The sequence below is a fragment of the Antechinus flavipes genome, chromosome 1, assembly GCF_016432865.1.
Source record: "Antechinus flavipes isolate AdamAnt ecotype Samford, QLD, Australia chromosome 1, AdamAnt_v2, whole genome shotgun sequence".
NCBI lineage: Eukaryota > Metazoa > Chordata > Mammalia > Dasyuromorphia > Dasyuridae > Antechinus > Antechinus flavipes.
In genome coordinates, this window is record NC_067398.1 from 663,450,614 (window position 1) to 663,473,005 (window position 22,392).

At 40.0% G+C, this 22,392-nt stretch overlaps 1 protein-coding gene across 1 annotated transcript in view; it reads left to right on the plus strand.

Moving 5' to 3' along the window:
• Positions 1–10,735: 10,735 nt before the first annotated feature.
• Positions 10,736–22,392, plus strand: part of UNC13A (unc-13 homolog A) — an 89,312-nt gene continuing 77,655 nt past the window's right edge. Inside the window, exon 1 of the mRNA XM_051971987.1 lies at positions 10,736–11,004. Within this exon, the coding sequence (XP_051827947.1) occupies positions 10,983–11,004 (22 nt within the window). The 5' untranslated portion in view covers positions 10,736–10,982. The remainder of the gene's footprint in view (positions 11,005–22,392) is intronic.

Here is a 22,392-nt window from a genome sequence, read left to right on the forward strand (position 1 = left end):
GGGGTGGGTGGGTGTGCTGATCTGTGGTTATCAGTTTTAAATTGCTCAGAGCTAAGGCAGATCTAGGGGTGTCTTAGCTTGTTCAGCTCAACTCAGCATGATTGCCTGCTTGGCTATCCAGGCTATATAAGCCAGCCCTGGGAGAAGGAGACAGTATCTCGGTGGAGAATGGTCATTGTCCTTTCTTTCTAACCCTGTCTCTCCACTTCTCCTTACAGAGATTCAGAGAACCGTTGACCCAGAGGGATTTAGATGAGTCAAACTTTTCCCCTAGCTCCCCTCAAAATATCTTTGGTATAAAAAATTCCTGGTGCTCTCACCTACCCACCTATTTTTTTCATGTTCTCTGCCCCCAGCCAGGGTGACTGGGAAAGAGATGCTGTTACTTTGCCAATCTCTTAAGGAACACAAACGTGTCAAGGCTGGAAGAGACCTTAAATATAGGACATAGAAGAGTGGAATCAGGAAGGACCTTAAAAGCCAGCTAACTCAGGAATTCTTAACCTTTTTTCCTGCCCCATATCCCTTTATCAGTCAGTCTTATGAAGCCCATGGATCTCGTCTCAGAATCATGTTTTTAAATGCATAAAATAAAACACATAGTCAATTATACCAAAATGCAGTTATCAAAATACATATATTTTTGCTTCTCTTTTTTTTTTTTGAGAAAAAATATATTTAAAAAATAAGTTCATGGAACCCAGGTTAAAAAATCCTGATTAATTCTTCTCTCTTTTTTGTATAGATAAAAAAAAAAAAATGATAATCAGCTGGACCCCCGTGCCCATTTCCTCAGCCCCACCCTGTCCCCTACTGGAATTCATTTCTGTTCTCTCTTTAGGCAGCAGAGGGCACTGCTTGCCAAAAGAATGAACGGCAGGGGGTGGAAAGAGGGAGGGGGCTCTGAATTGGGAAGTTGGGATTTAGACTGGAAGTTAGCTGAGCTGCTTGTTGATATGATATGATAATATGCCTCCCCCAATTTGGCTCAGAGCATCTTCCCTACCCTTCCCTTTCTCTGGTTCTCAAAGACACACATACATATATGCCCACACAGGAAGCAGCAAAGGAGATTTTGGAAACATCTCTGAGAAAAAGCCAGGAAACTACTCCCATTTCCCGACCCCGATAATTGGGCCTTAGATACCATCCTCGTTTGGCCCTCGTCACATTGAGGTCCAGGGGGCAAAGGGACTAAGTCCAAAGAAAAGACTGCTATCTACGTGTCTTGATAACTGAGTCATATACTCTTTCAGTGTCTCTGTTATTTGAATTCTTCCTTCATATCACCCAGCAGTTGAGGATTCCCAGCCTCATATGGAGATCTGTATTCGTATCTTGAAGGAGGAAAGGAGAGGAAAGTACACGAGACAGGTTTTCAAGGGTGGGCAGCCTTTGTTTTTTCAATCACTTCTTTCTCCCTTCTCATTAAGGGATCTTCCCTCCTCCTTCCAATTGTGAAGGGCAGTCAGATATGGGATTTCCTGCTTTTTCCAGATGCTACCAAAGCATTTTCATTCTGGTATCTCTGCAACCAGTTTTCTGTGCGAAGTAATTAATGAATCCTTCCCTGGGCAAGAGGAACAAAGGGTTAATGAGAGTCTTGATGCCTTCTGGACAGATTTTAGTGCTGAAGAATCCTAAATTAGGGAAGGGACCCCCATCACCAGGACAGGGATAGCCCAAAAAAACCAGTTTGTGGAAAAGATGGAAGGAAAGGCAGAAGGGGAATGAATAACCCCAGAGATACAGAGGGAAGGAAAGAGGGGTAGGGAATATCTTCAAGGGAAGATTGGATAACCATGAAATGGGGTATATTTCAGGGACAATTGTTGGTCTCGCCTTTTCCAGTTCTAAGATTCTATGATTTGGGAAGGGAAGGGTGAGAAATAAAGGGAGGAAAAGAAGGGCAATGCTTTGCATCTGATGTCTGACCATAAAGCTCCCAGGGACCTTTAATGAAATTAGATTAGCAGCCCCCTTGGTAGCCAATTTCAGAATTATTAACCATTGATTTATTCTCTCTGCAGTATCCTGTAGTGAGAAGAAAACTGAGGGTAGACTTGTGGCCCTGACATTTCCTGGCTGTGTGACCCTCGGTAAGCTTCTTCTGCCATAAGTGATGATAATACCTGTATTGCTGTCTCACAGGGCTGCGGAAAGGATGCTTTGGAAAGTAAATAAAAAGAATTGGAATCTGTATATCTTTGTCTCTATCTCTGTTTCTTTCTCTTTGTCTATTTCTCTATTTCTTTGTCTCTTCTTCTCTCTTCACTCTCTGTCTTTCTCTGTTTTTATTTGTCTGCATTTGCCTCTCTGTTTCTGTCTCTCTTTCCCTCTCTGTTTCTCTCTGTGTATCTCTATCTCTCTCTCCCTCCCTCTCTTCCTCCCTCCCTCCTCTTTCTTCCCTCCCTCTCTTTGCCCCTCTCCCCTCCTCTCTCTCTCTCCCCCTCTCTGTCTCTCCATTTCTGTTTCTTTAGCCTTGTTAGGAACTTTTCCACATCGACTCCCTTTGTCTCCTCACAAGGTTTATCTATATCAGGGCTAGATACACAGGAAGGAGGGTTTACTACTTGTTTCCTAATCTGGCTTGAATGAACCCAAATCTAGGGAGGGGAAAATGGAGACGAGGAGCAGAGAGCCATAATAGAGTCAATTAAGGAGCACAGACTCTAACCTTCAGAACAAAGTCCTGCATTAATGCTGCATAGTACATTAATATTATCATTAATAAGAATGATAATAATCAGCACCCTCAAATTCCAATCTATTGTCCATGCTGTGCTGTGTGTGTGTGGTGGGGGGGGTGGCAACAGGAAAATAGGGGAATTCCTGCCAAAGCTTTGCACAATGGGAACTTTGTGTGCCCTAAGTTGATTGTGGTAACTGTGAATACTTGGCAAAACCCCGAAACACTGGTAAATTGGGATCTGGCAGTATACCACTGATTGGGTTGGCATCCTGGTCAGTGTGATGCAACTGCTTCTAAGTCATAGAAGCAGATAGAGTGCCACAAGGTTGTACATTGGCCCTACTCAAAACATCTTGAAATGGAGGAGAGTGGAATAAGTAACTCTCTTTCATGTTCTGGCACAACAAGAAGGTATGCTTTTTAAGAACAAATCACCTCTGCCTGCTGGCTTCCCTGGTTTCCTCCAAGATTCAGTTCAAATTCTTTCTTCTGCAGAAGACCTAACTTCCACTCCTTCCTCCAAGTACCTTCTTCCCAATATTATCTTACAGCTTCCTTCTCTCCCAACCTTTTTCTCTCCCTCTTTCTTTTTCCCTTTCTCTCTGCTTTATATATATAGATACAGATATATACACATACATATACGTACACAAACATACATGTGTGTGCACAATGCACACATGTGTGTTTACATACATGTGTGTATATATACATATGTATGTATCTCCAGTATGAATGTAGAAAATTACTTGAATGTTGTCTCCCTCATTAGAATATAAGCTTATTGAGGAGTAGGGTCCTGGTTTTTGCCCTTTTTAAAATCCCTAGTAAAGTATCCAATACAGAGAGTTTAATAAATACTTAATAAAATACTAAATAAAAATGAATAAATATTGACTATCTGATTAGAAATGATTCAGTGTTAGTGGTGATGATACTTTTGTTGAAGTTGACAGAGCAAAAGACTTGAGTCAGAAACACTTTTATTCAAATTTCACCTCAGACCTAGTCACTTAACCTTGCTGTGCTTGGAAGAGTTGACCTCAAAGGCCTCTGAGGTTATGTCTAAACCTAAGGCCTATAAATCTTTGACCAATAAAGGGGCAAACCATGAGTGAGCATCAAATATATTGATAAATAAATATTTACATTATGTGATAGTATTATATCCTGACAAAACTAGAAGCAAATCTTTCCAGTTAAAGGAAAGGATTTCAGGGGGCAGCTAGATGGAGCAGTGAATAGACCACTGGCCTTGAAGTCAGGAGGACCTGAATTCAAATTTGGTCTCAGACACTTAAAACGTATTAGTTGTGTGATCTTGGGTAAATTGCTTAAGTCCAATTGTCTCACCAAGAGAATAAAAAATAAAAGAAAGATTTCATATTAATCTTCATTTCTAAACCCAAATTAGACTAAGTAAGAGAGGAATTGAAGAGTGATTCAAATTTGAAGAATTTAAGATCATTGGAAATCTTTCCTTAACTCAAACTACAGAAATTACACATAACAAAATGTATCACCAAAAACCAAGTTTCAAATGACTTTGAAAAAGAGATGGACATACTTAAATGGGAATTTTGAAAAACTTGACAAACTATCCATCTAACAGACCAAAATATAGCCAAAAATAATACAATAAAGCAATTTGGAAAAGTTGGTATTTGCCAGAAGCATCATGAACGAATATAATCTCTCCTATAACACTGGCAAATAATATAAAAATATTTCAGCATCTGCACACAACAGTATGTGTTGGTTGTTGCCTGGGTAAGACCCACAGGAAGGAATACTCCAAAAGACTAGTGTTTAAATAATATAATGGCAGAAACAATTTGGGAGAGCTATACAAAATCATTAGAAGATTTTATTACTTTGATAGGTAGTGCTAGATCATTCCAAAAAAGCTATATTGCCTTCCTCTTCACTGAACACTATATTGTCCAATTATAGAAAACTAAAAAGAATCATTTCAGAATGGAATCTGGAAAACACAAGTATATGTGAAATTCTAGATTGTCTGAATTGGCAATTAAAGCAAAAGTCAGTCAATAAATATTTATTAAGTTCCTATATTCCTGTACTGTGCTAAGCACTGGATAATAATAGCTAATATTCATATAGTATTTTAAGATTTACAAAATGATCTCATTTTATTCTCCTAACAATCCTGAGCAGGATACTATTATTATTATCCCCATTTTACAAATGATGAAATGTAGACAAAAATGTGGTATGAAGAGTTTGAGCAGTGCAAAGAATAGAATAAATAATATTAAAACAAAAGAGTTTACTACAGAGGTTTGAAAATCAGAAGAGAGAAAGAACTTCTAGAGAAGGGGAAATATGGAAAAGTTTTGGTCTTCTCTATGATCAAAGAATTTGAACGTAATGAATACACAAGCGAAATGAAATGAGAAACAAAGCTTCCATACAATTCATGAAGTGAATAAAAGAATAATTACACAGAGAGGTAACCAAAAACTCTATAAAATGTTTCATACTGTGCCATAAGTTATTTGTAAAACACTTTATTATCTTCTTCCCAAATGTATGTCTGATCCAGTTTTTTTGTTGTTGTCGTTTTTTTTTAACAGAAGGAATCCTTCATTTACACCAGAAGATGAGAATACAAGATATTCCTTCAAATTCTGGATAATTAAGTGTTGATGTACTTTATATATTATACTTTATACATTCAGTACGTATCACAAAAATTATAAACACAAGAAAACAATAGAATGGATGAAGAAGAGAAAGGATGTACCGAAAATAAGGTTATAAAGAGCTCCTTATTATGCTTCCTTTTATATATAATTCTTTCCTCCTTAGATTGTAAACTCCTTGTGATCAGAAACTGTTTCCCCCCCTAATTTGCATCTCCAGAGCTTAGTATAGGGTCTGGCACATAGTGGGTGCTTAATAAACATTTATTGACTGACTGTTACCTATCTGGTAATTACTGAGAAAGCCTTGGTTATTGCAATACTCAGTTCCACATTCATGGCTTATTCACGTACAATACTGAAATGTAAAATAGAGTAATGTATAGTGAAAATGTGAGAATATTTGTTATCTACATGGAAAAACTGTTCTCTACATAAAACATGCCATGAACATATTCATAGTGAGAATTAATATAAAACATGTTATTTTTCATGGAGGCCATTTATACCTATTACAATTCTGCAAAATAAAACTAAATAAGGTGATCTAGACATGGATGATATCAAGGTACACGATTCTATTGAAAAGCACATTAACTATGGAGCACTTATTAATTCTTTCTACCAAGTATTTTTTAAGCACATTACTATGTGCCAAATACAAAGTGAATACAACAAAAAACCAAAAACCATTTTCCTCCAGGAGCTTAGACTGTAATAGAGGTATCCTAATTAGCTTACATGTATTTCAATGTACTTTCTCCCACAATTCCCTCTCCCAAGGTCTTGGAGGAGCAGTGAGAATAGTCTTGGTATTCACTTTTACGTCCACACTCTCTCTTTACTTCCTTTATTCAGCAACTTTTCCTTTTATGAGAAAATCAGCATTTTCCACATAGTCATAATTATGATGGATGTAATACAATAACTTCCAGGTTATTCTTCCTCTTTTCTCAAGGATCTTCCTTGTTGGAGAATCTTCTTTTCCTCAATTCCTGTCCTTTAATTATAAGACTTTAATAACCACAGCAATATTCTTTCAAATTCCCTAACCTTCCAATTCTTCAGCTTCCACAAATCTTATGATCTATTCCTTCACTCCACCTCAGCCACACATATAGATGGTTATATATTAGACCTGGCCATTACTCACAAGTGTTCTACTTCCCTAATTAGTATCTGACATTCCTTTATCTAAACACAACTTTTTAATCATTCTACCTCTCCTTAGGGAAAGGTCTAACCACTTCTAAATCTGTTCTTCATCCTCATCAAGACCTCCAAACCCTCCAATTCTTAGTATTTTCTTAGCCAATCCTTGCTCTTGGTTCACTTTGCTTCCCCTACAATCTCAACCCAACAATTGTCTATTTCAAATTCTACATCATTCTCTTATCTTGAATCCCTTGCTTTTTTGTTTATCTCTTACCAAATTTCATCCATGGTTTACTCTCACATTGGCTTCTGCTCCTATTCATAAGTAATTGAAAACAGCTGGCAGAAGTCTCAAAACTGTGCTGACTAGGTATATTACAAATTCATGTTATTCAACTGCAACTCATCCCTTACTGTAGGAAGTCTTTTTATTCTTCTCTGATTGATTTCCTATTTCACTTCCCAGAGAAACTATTCCAAACCTCTTTCCTCCTCAAGCCTCATACATCTTCTTTTGGCCCCTTTCAGTCCAGGACCTCATCTCTTACTTTACTAAAAAAACTGAGACCACTTAATATGTTTTACTTCTTTTTCCATTCCTTCATTTCAAAACTCCTTGATATCATTTCTCATTTTCCCTTCTTTTCCTCTAACAAAAGATAGCCCTTTTCTAGGCTAAGATAACACTTATAAATGTGCTTTTGATCTAATCTTCTCCCATCTTATCCAAAGGATTTCATCATTAATTCCCCTCCCCTTCTTTCTCTAATCGTCAACATCTTCCAGTCTACAGGCTCCTTCCCTTCATGTCTTCAAACACACCCATTTCCATCACCCCTAAAAAACATTCACTAGATTTTACAATCACCTCAATCGAGCTCTGCTCTCTTTCTGAGTCAAACTTGTAGAAAAAAGTTACTCATACTTTGCTGCCTCTACTTCCCCTCCTCTCACTCAACTCTTTGCAGTCTTTTTTTTTCTGACCTTATCAACCAATTTAACTGCCTTCCAAAATGGCCATTAATATCTTAATTACCAACATAGTGGTCATTTCCTCAGCTGTCCTTCTTCTTGACCTACCTACAGCATATGACATTGGTGATCTTTCCCCACCCCAGCCCCAATACTCTCTTCTCTCTAAGTTTTTGTGTCATTGCTCTTTCTTTGTTCTCCTCTTAGCTGTATGACTGCTCCTTCTTACTCTCTTTGACTGGTTCTTCATCTATATCTTGATTCCTGATCATGAATGTTTCCTAAGGTTTTATCCTATGCCCTCTTCTCTCTTTCCATAACTTTAGAAGCTTTCCAGAGATTTAATATTATGTCTCTGCAGATGATTCTCAGCCATCATGTCCAAAACTGAATTCATAATCCTCCCCCCAAACCCTCACCTCTTCCTAAATTTCCTATTTCTGCCAAAGGTACCCAGTCTTCTGGGTTCATAATTATAGCATTATCCTGGATTCCCCATATTCCTTTAACTCATGTTTCCAACATATCATACAACTGACCTTTTCTCTCCATTTATACAGCCACCACCATAAACCAGGCTCTTATTTCCCCTCTCCTAGATCAGTACAATTTCCTCCTTGATCACTAACCTCCAATCTCTTCTCATTCTATTCCAGCCTATAAACTGCTGCCAAAGAAATTTTTCTCAGCATAGATCTGACTCTTCTACTCAATCCCAATAGCTTTTGATTTTTTCTACAACAGAATGTAAACTTCTTCATAGTATTTATAAAGTTCTACCCATCCTGGTTCCAACTTACTTTTCTAACCTTATTGCCTATTATTCCTCTTCTCACACTTTGCAATCCAGCTAATTATTCTTCTCTCTGTTCCGAACATACAGTAAACTCTATTCTTTCCATCTGTGTGCACTGGATGTATTCCATGCTTGAAACAAATGCTTCTTTCCTCTTTTCCCTTAATATGTATTTGAATCTCACCACAATCCTGTTAGGAAGTTGTTACAACTATTAGTATCCTTATTTTACAAATGAGGAAACTAAGACTCAGAAAGATAATGTGACCTATTGTCACATAAATAGTAAAATAAATCTCTATCTCTGGAAGTAAATTCTTCACAAGAATGAGCTTACAGGGACCCACTTCCTCTCTTCTTAACTTCTACCAGTCAAGGTAAGGAGTATTTATTAAATTCTTACAATGCTCCAGGGTCTATGCTGGTTCCTGGAATAATAAACCCTGGGAATACAAAAGCAAGCAAAAAGAAAGACAGTTCCTATCCTCAAAGAGCTTAAATTCTAATGGATGAAGACAAAAACATAAAAGGGAACTGAAAAGGATATGTGGTGTGTGTTGGGGGGGTACCTGTTTAGGCATAGTTGGCAAATCTGGAAAATAAAGTGTGACTGCTTGGGTCTTTCCTTAAAATAGTTTTTTTTTTTCTTTAGGAAGAAGGTAGTTGGAGCATGGTAGTAACAGTGAAAGAACAAAGCTGATCTGGCCCCTTTCTTAAAATGGAAATCTGAATATCCTCTCTCTTTCTGCCCTCCCTTCAACTTCTGGAAAGAATTTGATGTAAGCAAGTGTCAGATTCCTTATTCAGTCCTCACTCAGTGTTTGAGTGTCTACTCTGTGAAATCTCTGTCCAGCAGATTAATTAAGAGATGATTTGCTTAACAGAAGAATTATTCACTTTACAAAAAGCCTCACTTAAATTGCAGTTCTCCAGAGCATTTCATATTAGATTCATATTTTAAAAATCCTTTTATGTATAACAACTGTCCTTTTTCATCTTTGTATCTTCAGCATCAAGCACAGCAGTATCATCAAACCAGTAGGCTTTTAATGTGTTGGTTGAATCCAGTAAACAAGGAGTTTTGGTAAGTTAAAGGGACCCTGAGCATTTTATTCTCACTCCCTCTGTCCAGCCCCTGAGAAGTGGGGCATCATGAGGGAGAAAGAGACTCTTGCTACCTGGTCTTGCCTTTTAGAAAAAGTCCTCCTAACCACTTATCCTCAGCCTCCCACTTACACTACCGAGATTTTTTTCTGAATAGAATTTCTCTGAGTCAGGGAGACACAAAATGATACTCACACAGTAAGTAAGAAAAAAAAAAAAAGAGCAGGGAGGAGGAAAGAAAGGGAAAAGGGATGAGGGAGAGAGAGACACACACACGGAGGGAGAAAGAGACAGAGGCAGAGAGAGAAAGAGAGGGAAGGAGGGAGGAGGGGGAGAGAGAGAGGGGGGGGAGAGAGAGAGAGAGAAAGAAAGAGAGAGAGAGAGAGACAGATTAAGAGAGAGAGAAAGAAAGAAAGAGAGAGAGAGTTCTACTGTACTTCAATAATAATTGAAAGACTGTCATTTGAAACAAAGATCAGTTTATTTGGCCTGGGCCCAGAAGACAGAAAGGGAAATAACAAGGGAGAATTTGCAAATAAACAGATTTTGGCTTGATGCAAAAACAAACTTCCTAACAGTGAGAACTATCCCAAAGTGAAATGGAATGGGGGTGGTGTGGGGGAGAGTCTCCAAAAGTGGTCTTTAAGCAAAGATACCCACTTGTTGGGTCTGGTTTAGAGGGGATTTTCGTTGAGAGATAGGTTAACTATGATTTTTCCAACTCTGAGATTCTTATTCGGAGACGAAGAGACGAAAGAACAAAGACAGGTGAGAGAAAGAGTAGTGAGCCAAGGACCGGAAGCAATGATTAAGGGAAGAAGTCATTAAAGATGGGGAAAAGACGCAGGTTTAATAAATAACTTTTGAATGAGTGAAGGTACTTTTGTAAGCAGAGGTGGCAAATCTGGTTAACCATCTGGTTAAGCTGATTGGAACGATAACGTTACCCAGGGAAGGGGAGGGGGAAGATTGGGCCATGAAAGTAAAGAAACAGTAGAAGAGGAACACAAAGATAGAGGAGAAATGCAGTCAAAGAAAGAGAGCGAGAGAGAAATGACAGATGAGACGGAGGCCCTATTGAGAGACCGCTAAGTATATTACTGGGTAATTACATTCTGGGGATTATTCAGAGGATACAATTTTTTCCAGAATCTGTCACCCACCCTCATCCTTCCCAAACACCAAGCTCAAGCACAGGAATTGTAGGGTGCCTTTAAAAGCCCCGCCCCGTACTGTTCTCTCCTCCCCCCCACTCTCGTCTCCGACTCTCCCCCTTCCCCTGCCCCCAGATCAGGCGTTCCCAGGCCCCTCCTCCTGCCCCCCACCCCCTGACGTCAGGAGCTGTCCGCGGCCCCCGGTGCTGAAACAAAATGGCTGGTGGCGGTGGAGGCAGGGACCCGGCGTGAGCGGAGAGCCGAGCCCAGAGAGCTCGGGAGCCAGGGAACCAGCAAGCATAAAGAACCAGTGAACAGACCGGGGAGGGCTGGGCTGGGATGCCACAGCCCCGCGGACGGGCGTCGGCGCATAGGCAGCCTCCCTGCTGAGCTCCGGGTCCCCCCACCCTCCACCCCCAGCCCCGGGCCCGGCCCCCAGGACCATGTCTCTGCTCTGCGTTGGAGGTGAGCTGAACTGGTGTAGGGATGCAGATCCACACCCTCCATCCCCTGAACCCCCCTCGCTTCTGGGGTTCTTATGCTCTAGAGTTGGGGTGTGGAAAGGGTGGGACTGGGTGGGGGAGGAACGCTGGGGTCACCAGAGCTCCCCATCCGACCATCTCCAAGCTGTTCACCTAGGTTCATACTCCTGGGGGGTGAAGGTTGAGCGAGACCTGGATAGGAAGGAATGTGAGGGTCCCTAACGCTCCTCTTCTTCCTCCTCTGGACTTCCCGCCAGGGTTCGCATGCTCAGGGTGGGTGGGAGTGGGGGATGGGGGAACCCGGATCTGGGTAGAAGAGTGCCTTGATTAGATTCCCCCGCTTCTACACCTACCCACCTGCGGTTTATTCCTGTCCCATATTCTCTCTGGAAAAGGCTGGGTTCCCGGCCCGGGCGGGGGGTCCACTCCCTTTCCTCCCTCCCCCCTACCCCGCCTAGTTATAGCTCTCTACTCTACGCTTGGAGAGTCTCCAGCATTGGATTCTCTCCGTTTCTCGTCCCCGTTACAAATTTAGGGTCCCCCCCCGGGTGGTGTGTGTTTGTGGGGGGGAGCTATTTTTGTTCTTTCTGTGAGCTGCCCACGCTCTGCGCCCTCTCCGGAAGCTGGGCCTGGGGCTGAGACTGGGTGTGTGTTGGGGGCTGAAGATGGGGTGGGGCAGAAGACTGCTCTGGATAGGGGGAAAGGGATTTTTGTGCCAGGGCCCCAAAGCTGGATAACTGGTGAGTTCACAGGGGTCCAGGCATAAGAGCAGCCGATCGGGTTCAGTTATCGCTAGGTACTCCTGTTGGAGGAGACCTTTGGAAGGAGGGACTGGTTCTTCGAATCTCTAGTCGGGCTTAAGCTTTAGAAGGCTGCCAGCACCCCCTCTTCATTGCCACTGCAAACGTGCCCCTCTCCCACTTCCGAAGCTTCATTCACAAACCCTCTCCCGCCGCGGGCACCGCCCCTCAGGGTGTCTCCCCCCATCCCTTATGCAAATCGCCCCCGACTGGCGTAGTTGGCACGCTCACTTAAAGGGACAGGGGCACTTGGAAACCTGTCTCTTTCGCCTGTAAGGTTCGTGGATGGGGTACGGGGAAAGAGAAGAAAGTCTCAAGCAGTCACGGGTCCTGGAGTCCAGGGCTCTGTTTCTTAGACGATTGGGGGATAGGAAAAGTCTTCTTGGGGAAGACTATTTGAAGTGGGATGAATCATACCCTCTCTCTAATCCTATCCCTGGTCTGAAAGTCAAAGATCATTCTCACCCCCTAAATGGGGGTGAGAATAAGGGGTGTGTGTGTAGGGGGTGAGACCCAGAGCCTTCTGCTGTTGGAACCACCTTCCACACAGGAAGGCATAAAAGATTCTAACTTCCAGCTGGCACTGGGGTGGGGTGGGGGTGTGGAGTGTGGGAAGAAGGAACTGGGAGGCTCTTGGTTACCCCTGGTCCATCTGGTCCTCAATCCTCCCCTCCCAGTTCCCTCATCTGAGGAACCCTTTCTTGTGCCTCAGGCCTGTTCCCTCCACCCAAAAGGGGAAAAAAAAAAAAGAGAAAATATGTCTGGAAGATTCGCCTTGGGGAAGAGGAGAGGGAAGGAAAAGGGGGAGGAATTTTACCATAAACTCTGACGCAAGTGTTTGGGGGGTGGAGAAGGAGGGGCCAGGGCACTGAGCCTCTAGTGATGGAACCAGGAGGTCCGGAGCCTTTGCTCCCACTCTGAATCAAGAAGCATGATTACAGACCTTGGGTTCAGGATCTGGGGAAAGCTGGCAGTAGGGCTAGTCAGGGAGCTCTGAGCTGTCCTGATTGGCATCAAAAACCCAATGCAGAGAACTCAGGAAGCAGTGGCCCCAGCCTGAGTATCTTCCCACACCGGCACTGGAGCATAGCCTGGAAGAAAGGCTGTTCACTGGGAAAGGACGCAGCTTTGGGTATTTAAAAATTGCTGTTTCTGGGTAAAGCTGGGCTAGTATCAGATAGCTATCCAGACAAACACACATCCAGAAGCGTAAAAATATATGAGCACACATATACCCACTACCACATGCTTGTACATATATGTGCAGACACATATGTATTCAAAAAAACATTTGTACAGAGATACATACATACACCAAGTCACATTGTAGTGTACCAGAAAGAGCATTGGGTTCCAACCCCAACTCACTAGTTGTGTGTCCACAGGCAATTCATTTCACCTTTCCAAGGCCAAGTTTCCTCATCTATAAAATTGAGAAAATATTTGTGCCACCTACCTCATATAATTGTTGTTACAAAAGTGCTTTACAAACTTTAAAGCTCTATAAGACATGAGTTATTACACATACATATGCACTCCTTCACCGACATCTGTGCAATGGGTACAGACATAAATATATGCATACATATAAGCAGGCATGCATACATAGAAACATGAGTACACATAAGCAAATACTTGTGTCTTAATTTCTCATAGCCTCAGTATCTTTATTTACAAAATGGAAATAATACCTACAGTTGTATATTTAAGTGAGATAATATGTTAAGTGCTTTGTATACCATTTAAATATATTATGATTGCAGTATTATGGTTTTCAAGACCTATTCTGGTCAATCTTCTCTAGGAGAGCCAATGTTTTTTCTCAAATGTGATACCCAAGACTGAACTGAAGTCCAGATGAGAGTCCGACCTGGGTAAAGCTGAACTATGACCTTTCTCATTTGTTCCATTCAGCTGTTAGACTTGGTGGGACTGGGATCATAACAAAATTGCTTGACATCCATATGTCTACCCTCTCCCAATGTGATCTGTCCCCTGAAAAGTATTCCAGCCTATTGTGCAGTTTCCACTCCCATTGGAACCCCAGAAACTCTTTAATTAGAGTATTCTTTTCTCAGAAGCCCTGAGAAGGAAGTGGGAAAATTAGTCTGACATGGAAGTTCCAACCTCATAGAATATTAGGACTGGAAAGGCCCTTACAGATAATTTGCTCTAGATGTTTCATTTTTTATAAACAAGTAAACTGAGACCTGAAGAGAGGAACTGACTTGCCCAAGTTCTTGCACCAAACAAACGACATTATTGTGAATTTCTAGCAAGAGGGAAAATGTGTCCATTCTCCGTGAAAAATCTTCCCTGAGAAAGTAGGATTTTGGACAAACCTTCAAAACTGATAAAGAGAATGAAGGAGTTCATAGTGCAATTATCTTTGACCTAAGTCATATTCATAAAGCCTTCAATTTTGTAATGAGTTTCACATTTTAAGAGGAACATTGCTCTTCCAGAGGAAGATAACCAGATACTAGAAGTTTCTGAAGTTTTTTTTTAATTTAATTTTATTTAATAATAACTTTGTATTGACAGAATCCATGCCAGGATAATTTTTACACAGCATTATCCCTTGCAATCACTTATGTTTCATTTTTTCCCCTCCCTCCCTCCTCCCCCCCCCAAAGATGGCAAGCAGTCAGTTTCTGAAGTTGAAATCATGGCAGACAGTTACAAAAACACAATATATATTATCTCATGTAATCATCACTACAGCTGTGGAAAGAGGTGCTATAGGCATATGTCATATAGATATAGATTTCTTAAACTTTTTCTATCCATGATCCCTTTTCACCCAAGAAATTTTTATGTGACCCTGGGCACATAGATTTATAAAATAGATATATAAACCAAACATTTACTGATAATAAGTCATAAATGGGATTGAGACTAACAGTTTTAGAAGCTGAGTTAGATTCTAAATTTAAGAGAAATTAAGTTCCTTGTCCAGGGTCGCACAATTCACACTGAGCAGTAGCTGAATTTGAACCCAAATCTCTTGAGACTCCAGCTCTTGCCTACTTACCATGTATATCGCACTGATTCTCCTGATATTTAAGAATCAGATGAAGGAGCTAGAAAAAGAAGAATGAAGAAGACCTGGAGAAGAACCAATTTAGAGGGGAAATGATAGTTATCTTTAAGTACCTGAAGAGTTGTGTGGAAAAGGGATTAAACTTACTTTGCTTGGTCCTAGAGAAAAGAACTGTAAATAGCTGGGAAGACTGGAGTGAGTAACAGATTTTGTCTCAATAAGAACTTCTTCATGATACTGGAGCTGCCCATCAATAAATTAGCCTGTCTCAAATAGTTTCCAAAAAGAGATATTCTATGGACAGAAAACTCCTTAATACCTCTAGGAGCAACTACAGACTTCTTGATTGGCATTTAAAATCCTTTTCTCTTTTCTTCTATCATTATTATTTCCTTTCATGAACTATACATTTCAGTTAAACTGAAAACAGTCAAACAGTCGTTCCTCACACATGACCCTCCATTTCTCATCTCTATGCCTTTGCCCTGGCTTTCCCTCATGTCTAGAATACATGCCTCAATTCTTGTAATCTCCCAAATTCCTGTGTAACAATCACAACCGGCTTCTTTTCCTCAGTCATCTTTGTCTTCAAAAAGTCAGCTATTTTCTTCTGTTGGTTTACATTTTATAGAGCTATAGGCACCCATCCTTTTCCCTTATAAACATGCTCCGGTCATCTGAAAGGGCAAAGAGACCCTTACATCAACTCCTTACTTGAAAAGTCTCTAGTTCTCTAAAGTCTCTAGTTCTCTAATGAACTCCCTGTTGCTGGAAACTGAGCAATACGACAAATATTTATTAAGTACTTTACTGCATGCATGGTTATGCACAGTGCCAGAAAGAGGAAAAAGTTTGGCTAAGATATGGTCCTTACCTTCAAAAAGTTTCCAGTTTAGTAGGATCATATATTTATAGGTGGAAGGGGCTTTAGAAGTTATTGAATATCACCCTTTCATTTTAAAGATGGAGAAACTGAAATTAAGTGGCTAGCTTCAGACCACATAGCTAATAAGCATTAGAACCATGATTCAAAGCCAGCTTTTAGTGGAGGTCTTTGAATGCTAGGCAGAGAATTCAATGATGTTTATAGAGATTCTATAAGAAGGATATCTGTATGGGTTTTGAGGCTGGTTGAGATGCCCCAGTACAGGAAAAAGGCACTGGATTTTCAGTTGAAGGATCCAATTTTAAAATTAAGTTCTGGAATTGCACATGTTTAACCTATATTGGATTGCTTGCTATCTTGGGAAAAATGGAAGTGGGGAAATAGGGAGAAAAATTTGGAATACAAAGTTTTGCAAAGGTGGATGTTGAAAACTATCTGCCTATATTTGGAAAAATAAAATACTATTAAAAATAAAAATAAAAAAATGTAAAAAAAAAACCCCAAACACAGTGTGATTATGGACAAGTAACTATCTTTGGGGGAATATTGGTTTACTTATTTATAAAACAAGGGGATTGGCATCAAATGTTGGCGCAATATTCTGGTGTGCCACTGGAACTAGTTTAAAATATAAAATAAGCAAAAGCACAACAAAACATAGATATGTTAACATGTGATTTTCTTAGTATGCAGCCTGCAAGGATTCTTGTAATCATGTTTCTTTTTCAGTTCAATACTGGACTATGTGATTGATAAAGTTTCAATTCTAAATCTAACATCTTTTTGAGCCAATCTATCAATCAGAAAGCACTTATTAAGCACTACTATGTGCCATTGTACTAAGTAAAAGGATATAAAAACAAGTCAGTTCCTGTCTTCAAGGACTTTATATTCTAAGGGAGGAGAGGCAACAAGAAAATATATACAGAATATATACAAAATCCTTAATATGTCCTTTTGGAAAAGCTATATAATTCTGGGTAGGAAGTAAATATGATCATCCAGTGACAATTCTTCGTATCCCTGAAGTCCTTGTAGTACTTCTAGTGACTTTGTGGAGATAAAGACCCAGGTTGACAACATTCCAAGGGTTCAGGGAAATGAAGGAGAGCTTCATGGAAGAAGCAAGCATTTTAGTTTAGTCTTAAAGGATGAGTAAGACTTTAATGAGTGGAGCTTTGGAGATAATCTAGGCACAAAGGAAAAGGCCTCTGAGAAAAGACAGGGAAATGAGAGCTCATGATGGATGTTTGGCTGGAATAAAGAGTGCATGGAGGAAGGACCTTTGCTCCTCAAGCCCAATTCTATCTTAAATATTTCAGCATATAGCATTCCAGTCAGAGGTCCCTCATGGTAGGTTCTCTTGCATTTGTCCTCAGTATCTTGTTCCCTTTTACCAAACATCATTTCCTTTCCCTTTGCCACCTCCTTTCCATGCCTTTCTGGAATTAGAATCTCTATTTTCACAAGGGCTTATTAATAAATGAAGAGTTAATCAGAAGTCATGTGGAATTTTATGCTCAATTCTAGGAACTACATTTTAGAAGAGAATGAACATGCTGGCATATCCAAGGGAACATAACCAGGATGCAGGGATATACTAGTAAATGTTTAACAACTGGATCTCTATAAAAAATACAACACACTTTAAAGTTTAATTTTCATGATTAATATTTTATCCATTACTTTATTAAGTCTGGAAATCAACAAAACAGTCAATAAAGTTCTGCTTTGTTGTGTTTTTCTGATTTTTAAGGTATAAATGCTTATATTGAAATTTTAACATTAGGCTTGAACTAGCTCTAGCATACCCCGGAGAGTGAGAGATCTGTAAACCACATAACAGGAGGAGATATTGAAAGAGCTGGTGATGTTTATCCTAGAAAAAAGGAGAAGGCATGCTGGCTGTCTCTAAAAACTTAAGGGTAAGGAGCACAGTGGATAGAGTACTGCCCTGAAATCAGTAATATCTGAGTTCAAATCCAACCTCAGACATTTAGCATTTACTAGTTGTGTGACCCTGGACAAGTCACTTAACCCCAATTGCCTCACAAAAAAAGCTGAAGGGTAGTCACATGGAAAAGAAATCTTGGACTCAAAATTAAAAACTAAGAGTGGTGGATAGAAGCTGCGAAGAGGCAGATTTAAGTTTGAGATTGGGAAAAACTAAGTGCAAGTACTATTCAAGGATTGAATGGATTCCCTGAGTATTCAATAGGTTTTCCTTCACCTGAGGTATTCAGAAGGTGGTTACTTGTCAGGGGCGTTAGCAGCCATTTCTGTTCAGAGATGGCTTAGGTCAGGTAAACTTACAGGTCTCTTCTATCCTTAAAATTATGTGATTTGTCATTTTGTGATGCTCAACCAATCTGTTAATTTGATAGGATGATGAGGAAGGAAAGGGTTCCATTTCTAGTTTTCTTGACACATCACAGAATCTCAAGGAGACTAGTAATTAGAAAAGAGAGTCAGGTGGAAGACTCAAATACACTTTTCATTTAATTCTGTAGCTCTGCCTCCTGATAGTCAAGCCAGAAAAATTCCCCTTTATTTCTTAGAAAACTGGCAATCAGAGTAAAAGACTTTGGAGAATAGGCCAACCTAACAGGGCTCAGAAGAGACCCATAGGGCTACTGCCCATGCCTCCCTAAATACCTCCCACATGTTTTGGGAGTGTTTTTGTTTGCTGTCTGAAAATCCACAACACACACACTGGCAAGTAGTTATTCAGTAATTTATATGAAAAAGATCAGAGTGAGTTAGACACCAAGTTCGATGTGTCAACTGCAGGGGTTTGCTGGAGAAAGCTCAAATGGTAGAGGAAAACTAATTGTTAGATTTTTTTAGTCTAAGTATTTTCATCCCAGGAATCAGCAGAGATTACAAATGAGGACTTGATTTATTCTTTTGTGGATTGTCTAGACTTAAAAAAGTAATGGGGAAGATGTTAATACAGATTGAACTTTAAAAATATGTTGGACATATAGTTGTTAAACAATTACCTGCTCATCCCTATCCAACATATGAGATAAGAATTCCCTCCTCTCCCAATTCCCCTCCTACCCAACACCCAATGCAATATTAGGCTACATTAAAAAAAGCAGAATGTTCGGAGGGACAGAAGTGTTCATTTCTACTTCTGCTCTAGGCAGATCTCTCTTTCCAGTCTAGATCACTGAGCTCATTTTTGGGTACTATATTTTGGGGAATTCACTAATAAGTAGGATCATGTCCTAAAGATGGTAACAGAGTTATAAGGATATTGGAGAACATGTCATATGAAGGTCACCTGAAGAAAATGGGGATGTCTGACCTAGAGAAGAGAAGACTTTCAGTGGAGATAGGAGAGGCACTGTATAGTAGGGAAAACATTGAACTTGAAGACAAGAGGCCTGCATTCAAGAATCAGTTTTGTTACCTACAAGCCTTGTGGCTTTGGGGGTTGGCTAGATGGGCCCTAAGTTCCCTGCCAGCTCTAATGGTGATCATCAAGTGCTGAAGGGCTCTCATGAGAAGAATTAAATTTGTTTGGCTAAGTCCCAGAAGATGAAACTAGGACTAACGGGAGAGGCTTGCAGTTAGACAGACTTTAGTATCCAAAAGAATTGAGCTGTCATAATAGGTGGCCAGTTTTCCATTGTTAGAGATATTCAGGTTCATTTTGGATGACCTGTTGTGGAGGATGTTTTATGGACCAGGTGATATTAATGGTTCTTTTCAATCTACTATTCTATTATCGCTATAAAAATAAACTGTTTTAAAAATACCCCCAAAATTTTTCTGAAAATCACCTTGTCTTTGGGGGATTCAATGCACACTTAGCATCCTGGGGTGAGTACTTTATTTTTAAAAATTGAGCCACAATCCTAGCCTGTTCCAAGTGTCCTAACTGAGGCTTGGTATGTTCCATGTAGTCCTGCATGAGCCTGCTATTGCTAGTTTCCTCACTCAAAGATGGTGATGATGGGTTGGGTAATAGAGGAAGGAATACTAATAACTCCTATTTATATAGCAATTTAAGGTTATCCAATTGATTTCCTCACAATTAGTCTCTAAAGAATGTACTATTATTCCCATATTTAAAAGGAAAAAATTGATGCTGAGAGAAGTGAAAGGACTTGATTGTGGTCATACCACCTGTAAGTGTCATGGACTAAATGCTAGGGGCAGTATTCAAGACCAGGTCTTTGCCCATTCCAAATCTCAAACATTACTCCTAAATGCCTTTCTAAATGAATAATGGTATTAACATGAATACAAAATTACCATAATCCAAAAAGGGTATACCCTTTCTCTCCCCACCTTCCCTGCCTCAATTTAGTTGGAACCTGATTCTTCACAGTCATCTGACTCTGGGATTGGCCAAAGCTGCCTTGGAGCCAAAAGAGAATGAAGGTGTATGGAGCTTCACTGGGAAGATTTTCCTTATTTCAAGTCTACATTTACCTTTTTCTAAGGTCCTGTTTCTGCTTTTTCCATCAAAAAGTCTAATTCTTCTTCCAAACAATATCTTAAAATATTTAAAGACAGTTACCATATTCCCCACCTAAGTCTTCTCTTTTCTGGAATAAGAGCCCCCCTGGTTCCTTCAAATGATCCTTAAACAGCCTGAGGCTACTCATCATTTTGGTTGCCCTCCAGAGACCGGTTCATTATAACTGTGGTACCTACAATTGAGCATAATATTCTAGGGCAGACTACAGCTGAAATACAACTTTCCTTTTGGACACTGCTTCTGATATTGTTTTATTTATTCTTCTAAGATCTTGCCATTTGTGGTTGCCACTTAACATTGTCAAATCATTTATTTGGCCAGTTGATTTTTTGAACCTGTGTATAGAACTGTGCATTTATCTTGATTACATTTTTTCTCGTTTTTAACTCATTAGTCAGTAGTCTAGGCCAGAGGTGTCAAACATGCGAGGGCTATAAGAAACCAGCAATACTACCCAATATGGCAGGAAACAGATTAAAATATAATTGAGAAATATTTAACAAAACAGGAAAAAATACAATACAGGATAGATAGCACTAACATTTTGAAGCTAAGTAATTATATTGTTGCAGGGATTCTTGGTCCTGATTTTTATTTGAGCTTGACACCACAGATCTAAACAGCTCTTTTAAGTTTCAGAGAAAGTGGCAACCTTCAACGGTAGAGAGCATTTCTTTACCTGAAAGTTCCCACAGGTTCAGTGCTTATCACTTCCATTGGTCCTACCTGTTAATCTTTTTAGGTCAAAAACCTGTGTATTAGCTTCCTTTTCCAGCTTCTTGTCATTCTCAGTTTCTCTCTCCTTTCTCTAATCTTTATATTTACTTGTCAATGTATATGTTGAATTCTCTCAGTAGGTTAAGATTTGGGCAAACAACATTCTAGAACTCCAGAATGTTAGTGTTAAGAGGGACCGTCAGAAGTCCATCTAGTCTAACCCATACCAAAGCAATCATACCTTTCACACAATTCCCGACAAGAGGTTGTGCAACCTTCACTTCAGCAAACCACTCCAGTGACAAAAATCATTTTATCTTTTTCTCTGTATCTCCAGTACTTAGCATAGTACATCAAACATTTTTGTTGTTGCTCAGTTGATTCAGTCATGACCCTGTAGACCATACAGTTCATGGGGTCTTCTTGGCAAAGATTCTGGAGTGGTTTGCAATTTCTTTTTCCAGTGAATTAAACAGAGGCTAAGTTACTTGCCTAGAGTCAAACAGCTAGTAAGAACTCAGGTCTGTCTGCTTCAAAGTCTAGAGCTCGATCTTCTGTACCACCCAGCTGCTCTTCAAACATGTTAAGTGCTAAATAAATGCTTGTTGAATTCGATTGTCAACAAACCTATAAATATAGAGAGCCAGCCCACTCCAGTTCCTATGATCCCCTCTCTGGAGTGGTTTCTTCATAGGGCCCACTAGAAGCTAGGATCCCACTATCCAGACTCGACTGAACTCCATCTTAGAAATAGCCACAGGCAGACACTCATGGCAATTCCTCTGCCTTGGGTGGTTCCCAGGTTATGGGGTAAGGAGGTAGGACAGAGTAGACAATAAAATAGGACCAACTATCCAGAAGATTTGGGCAAACAACATTCTAGAACTCCAGAATGTTCGTGTTAAGAGGGACCGTCAGAAGTCCATCTAGTCTAACCCATACCAAAGCAGTCATACCTTTCACACAATTCCTGACAAGAGGTTGTGCAACCTTCACTTCAGCGAACCACTCCAGTGATTTGTTAATGTTTTGAAGCAGCTCCTTCCACTTCTGGATATCTCTAATTATTAGGAAGCTTTTCTTTAAATGGAGCTGAAATTCGACTCTTTTCAGCTTCCTTCCATCATTTCTACTTCTTGCCCTTTCAGCCCTGCATAAAAAACTTCATTGATCTCCCTATTCAAATATGATTTCAGTCATCATGTACCCTCTAAATCCTTTCTTTCCTAATATTAATATTCCCATATCCTTTAACTAATCACCACAGAATATAGTTTCCAGTCTCCTTACAATCTTGGTCACCTTTCCCAGGATATCTATCTACATCTGTCTAGAATCAAACAAGATAGTTCAGGGTGATCTGATTAGAATGAAAGACAGACTGTTGGTTTGTGTCCTTCATTCCTTTCTCTTACATCATATGTTTGGTT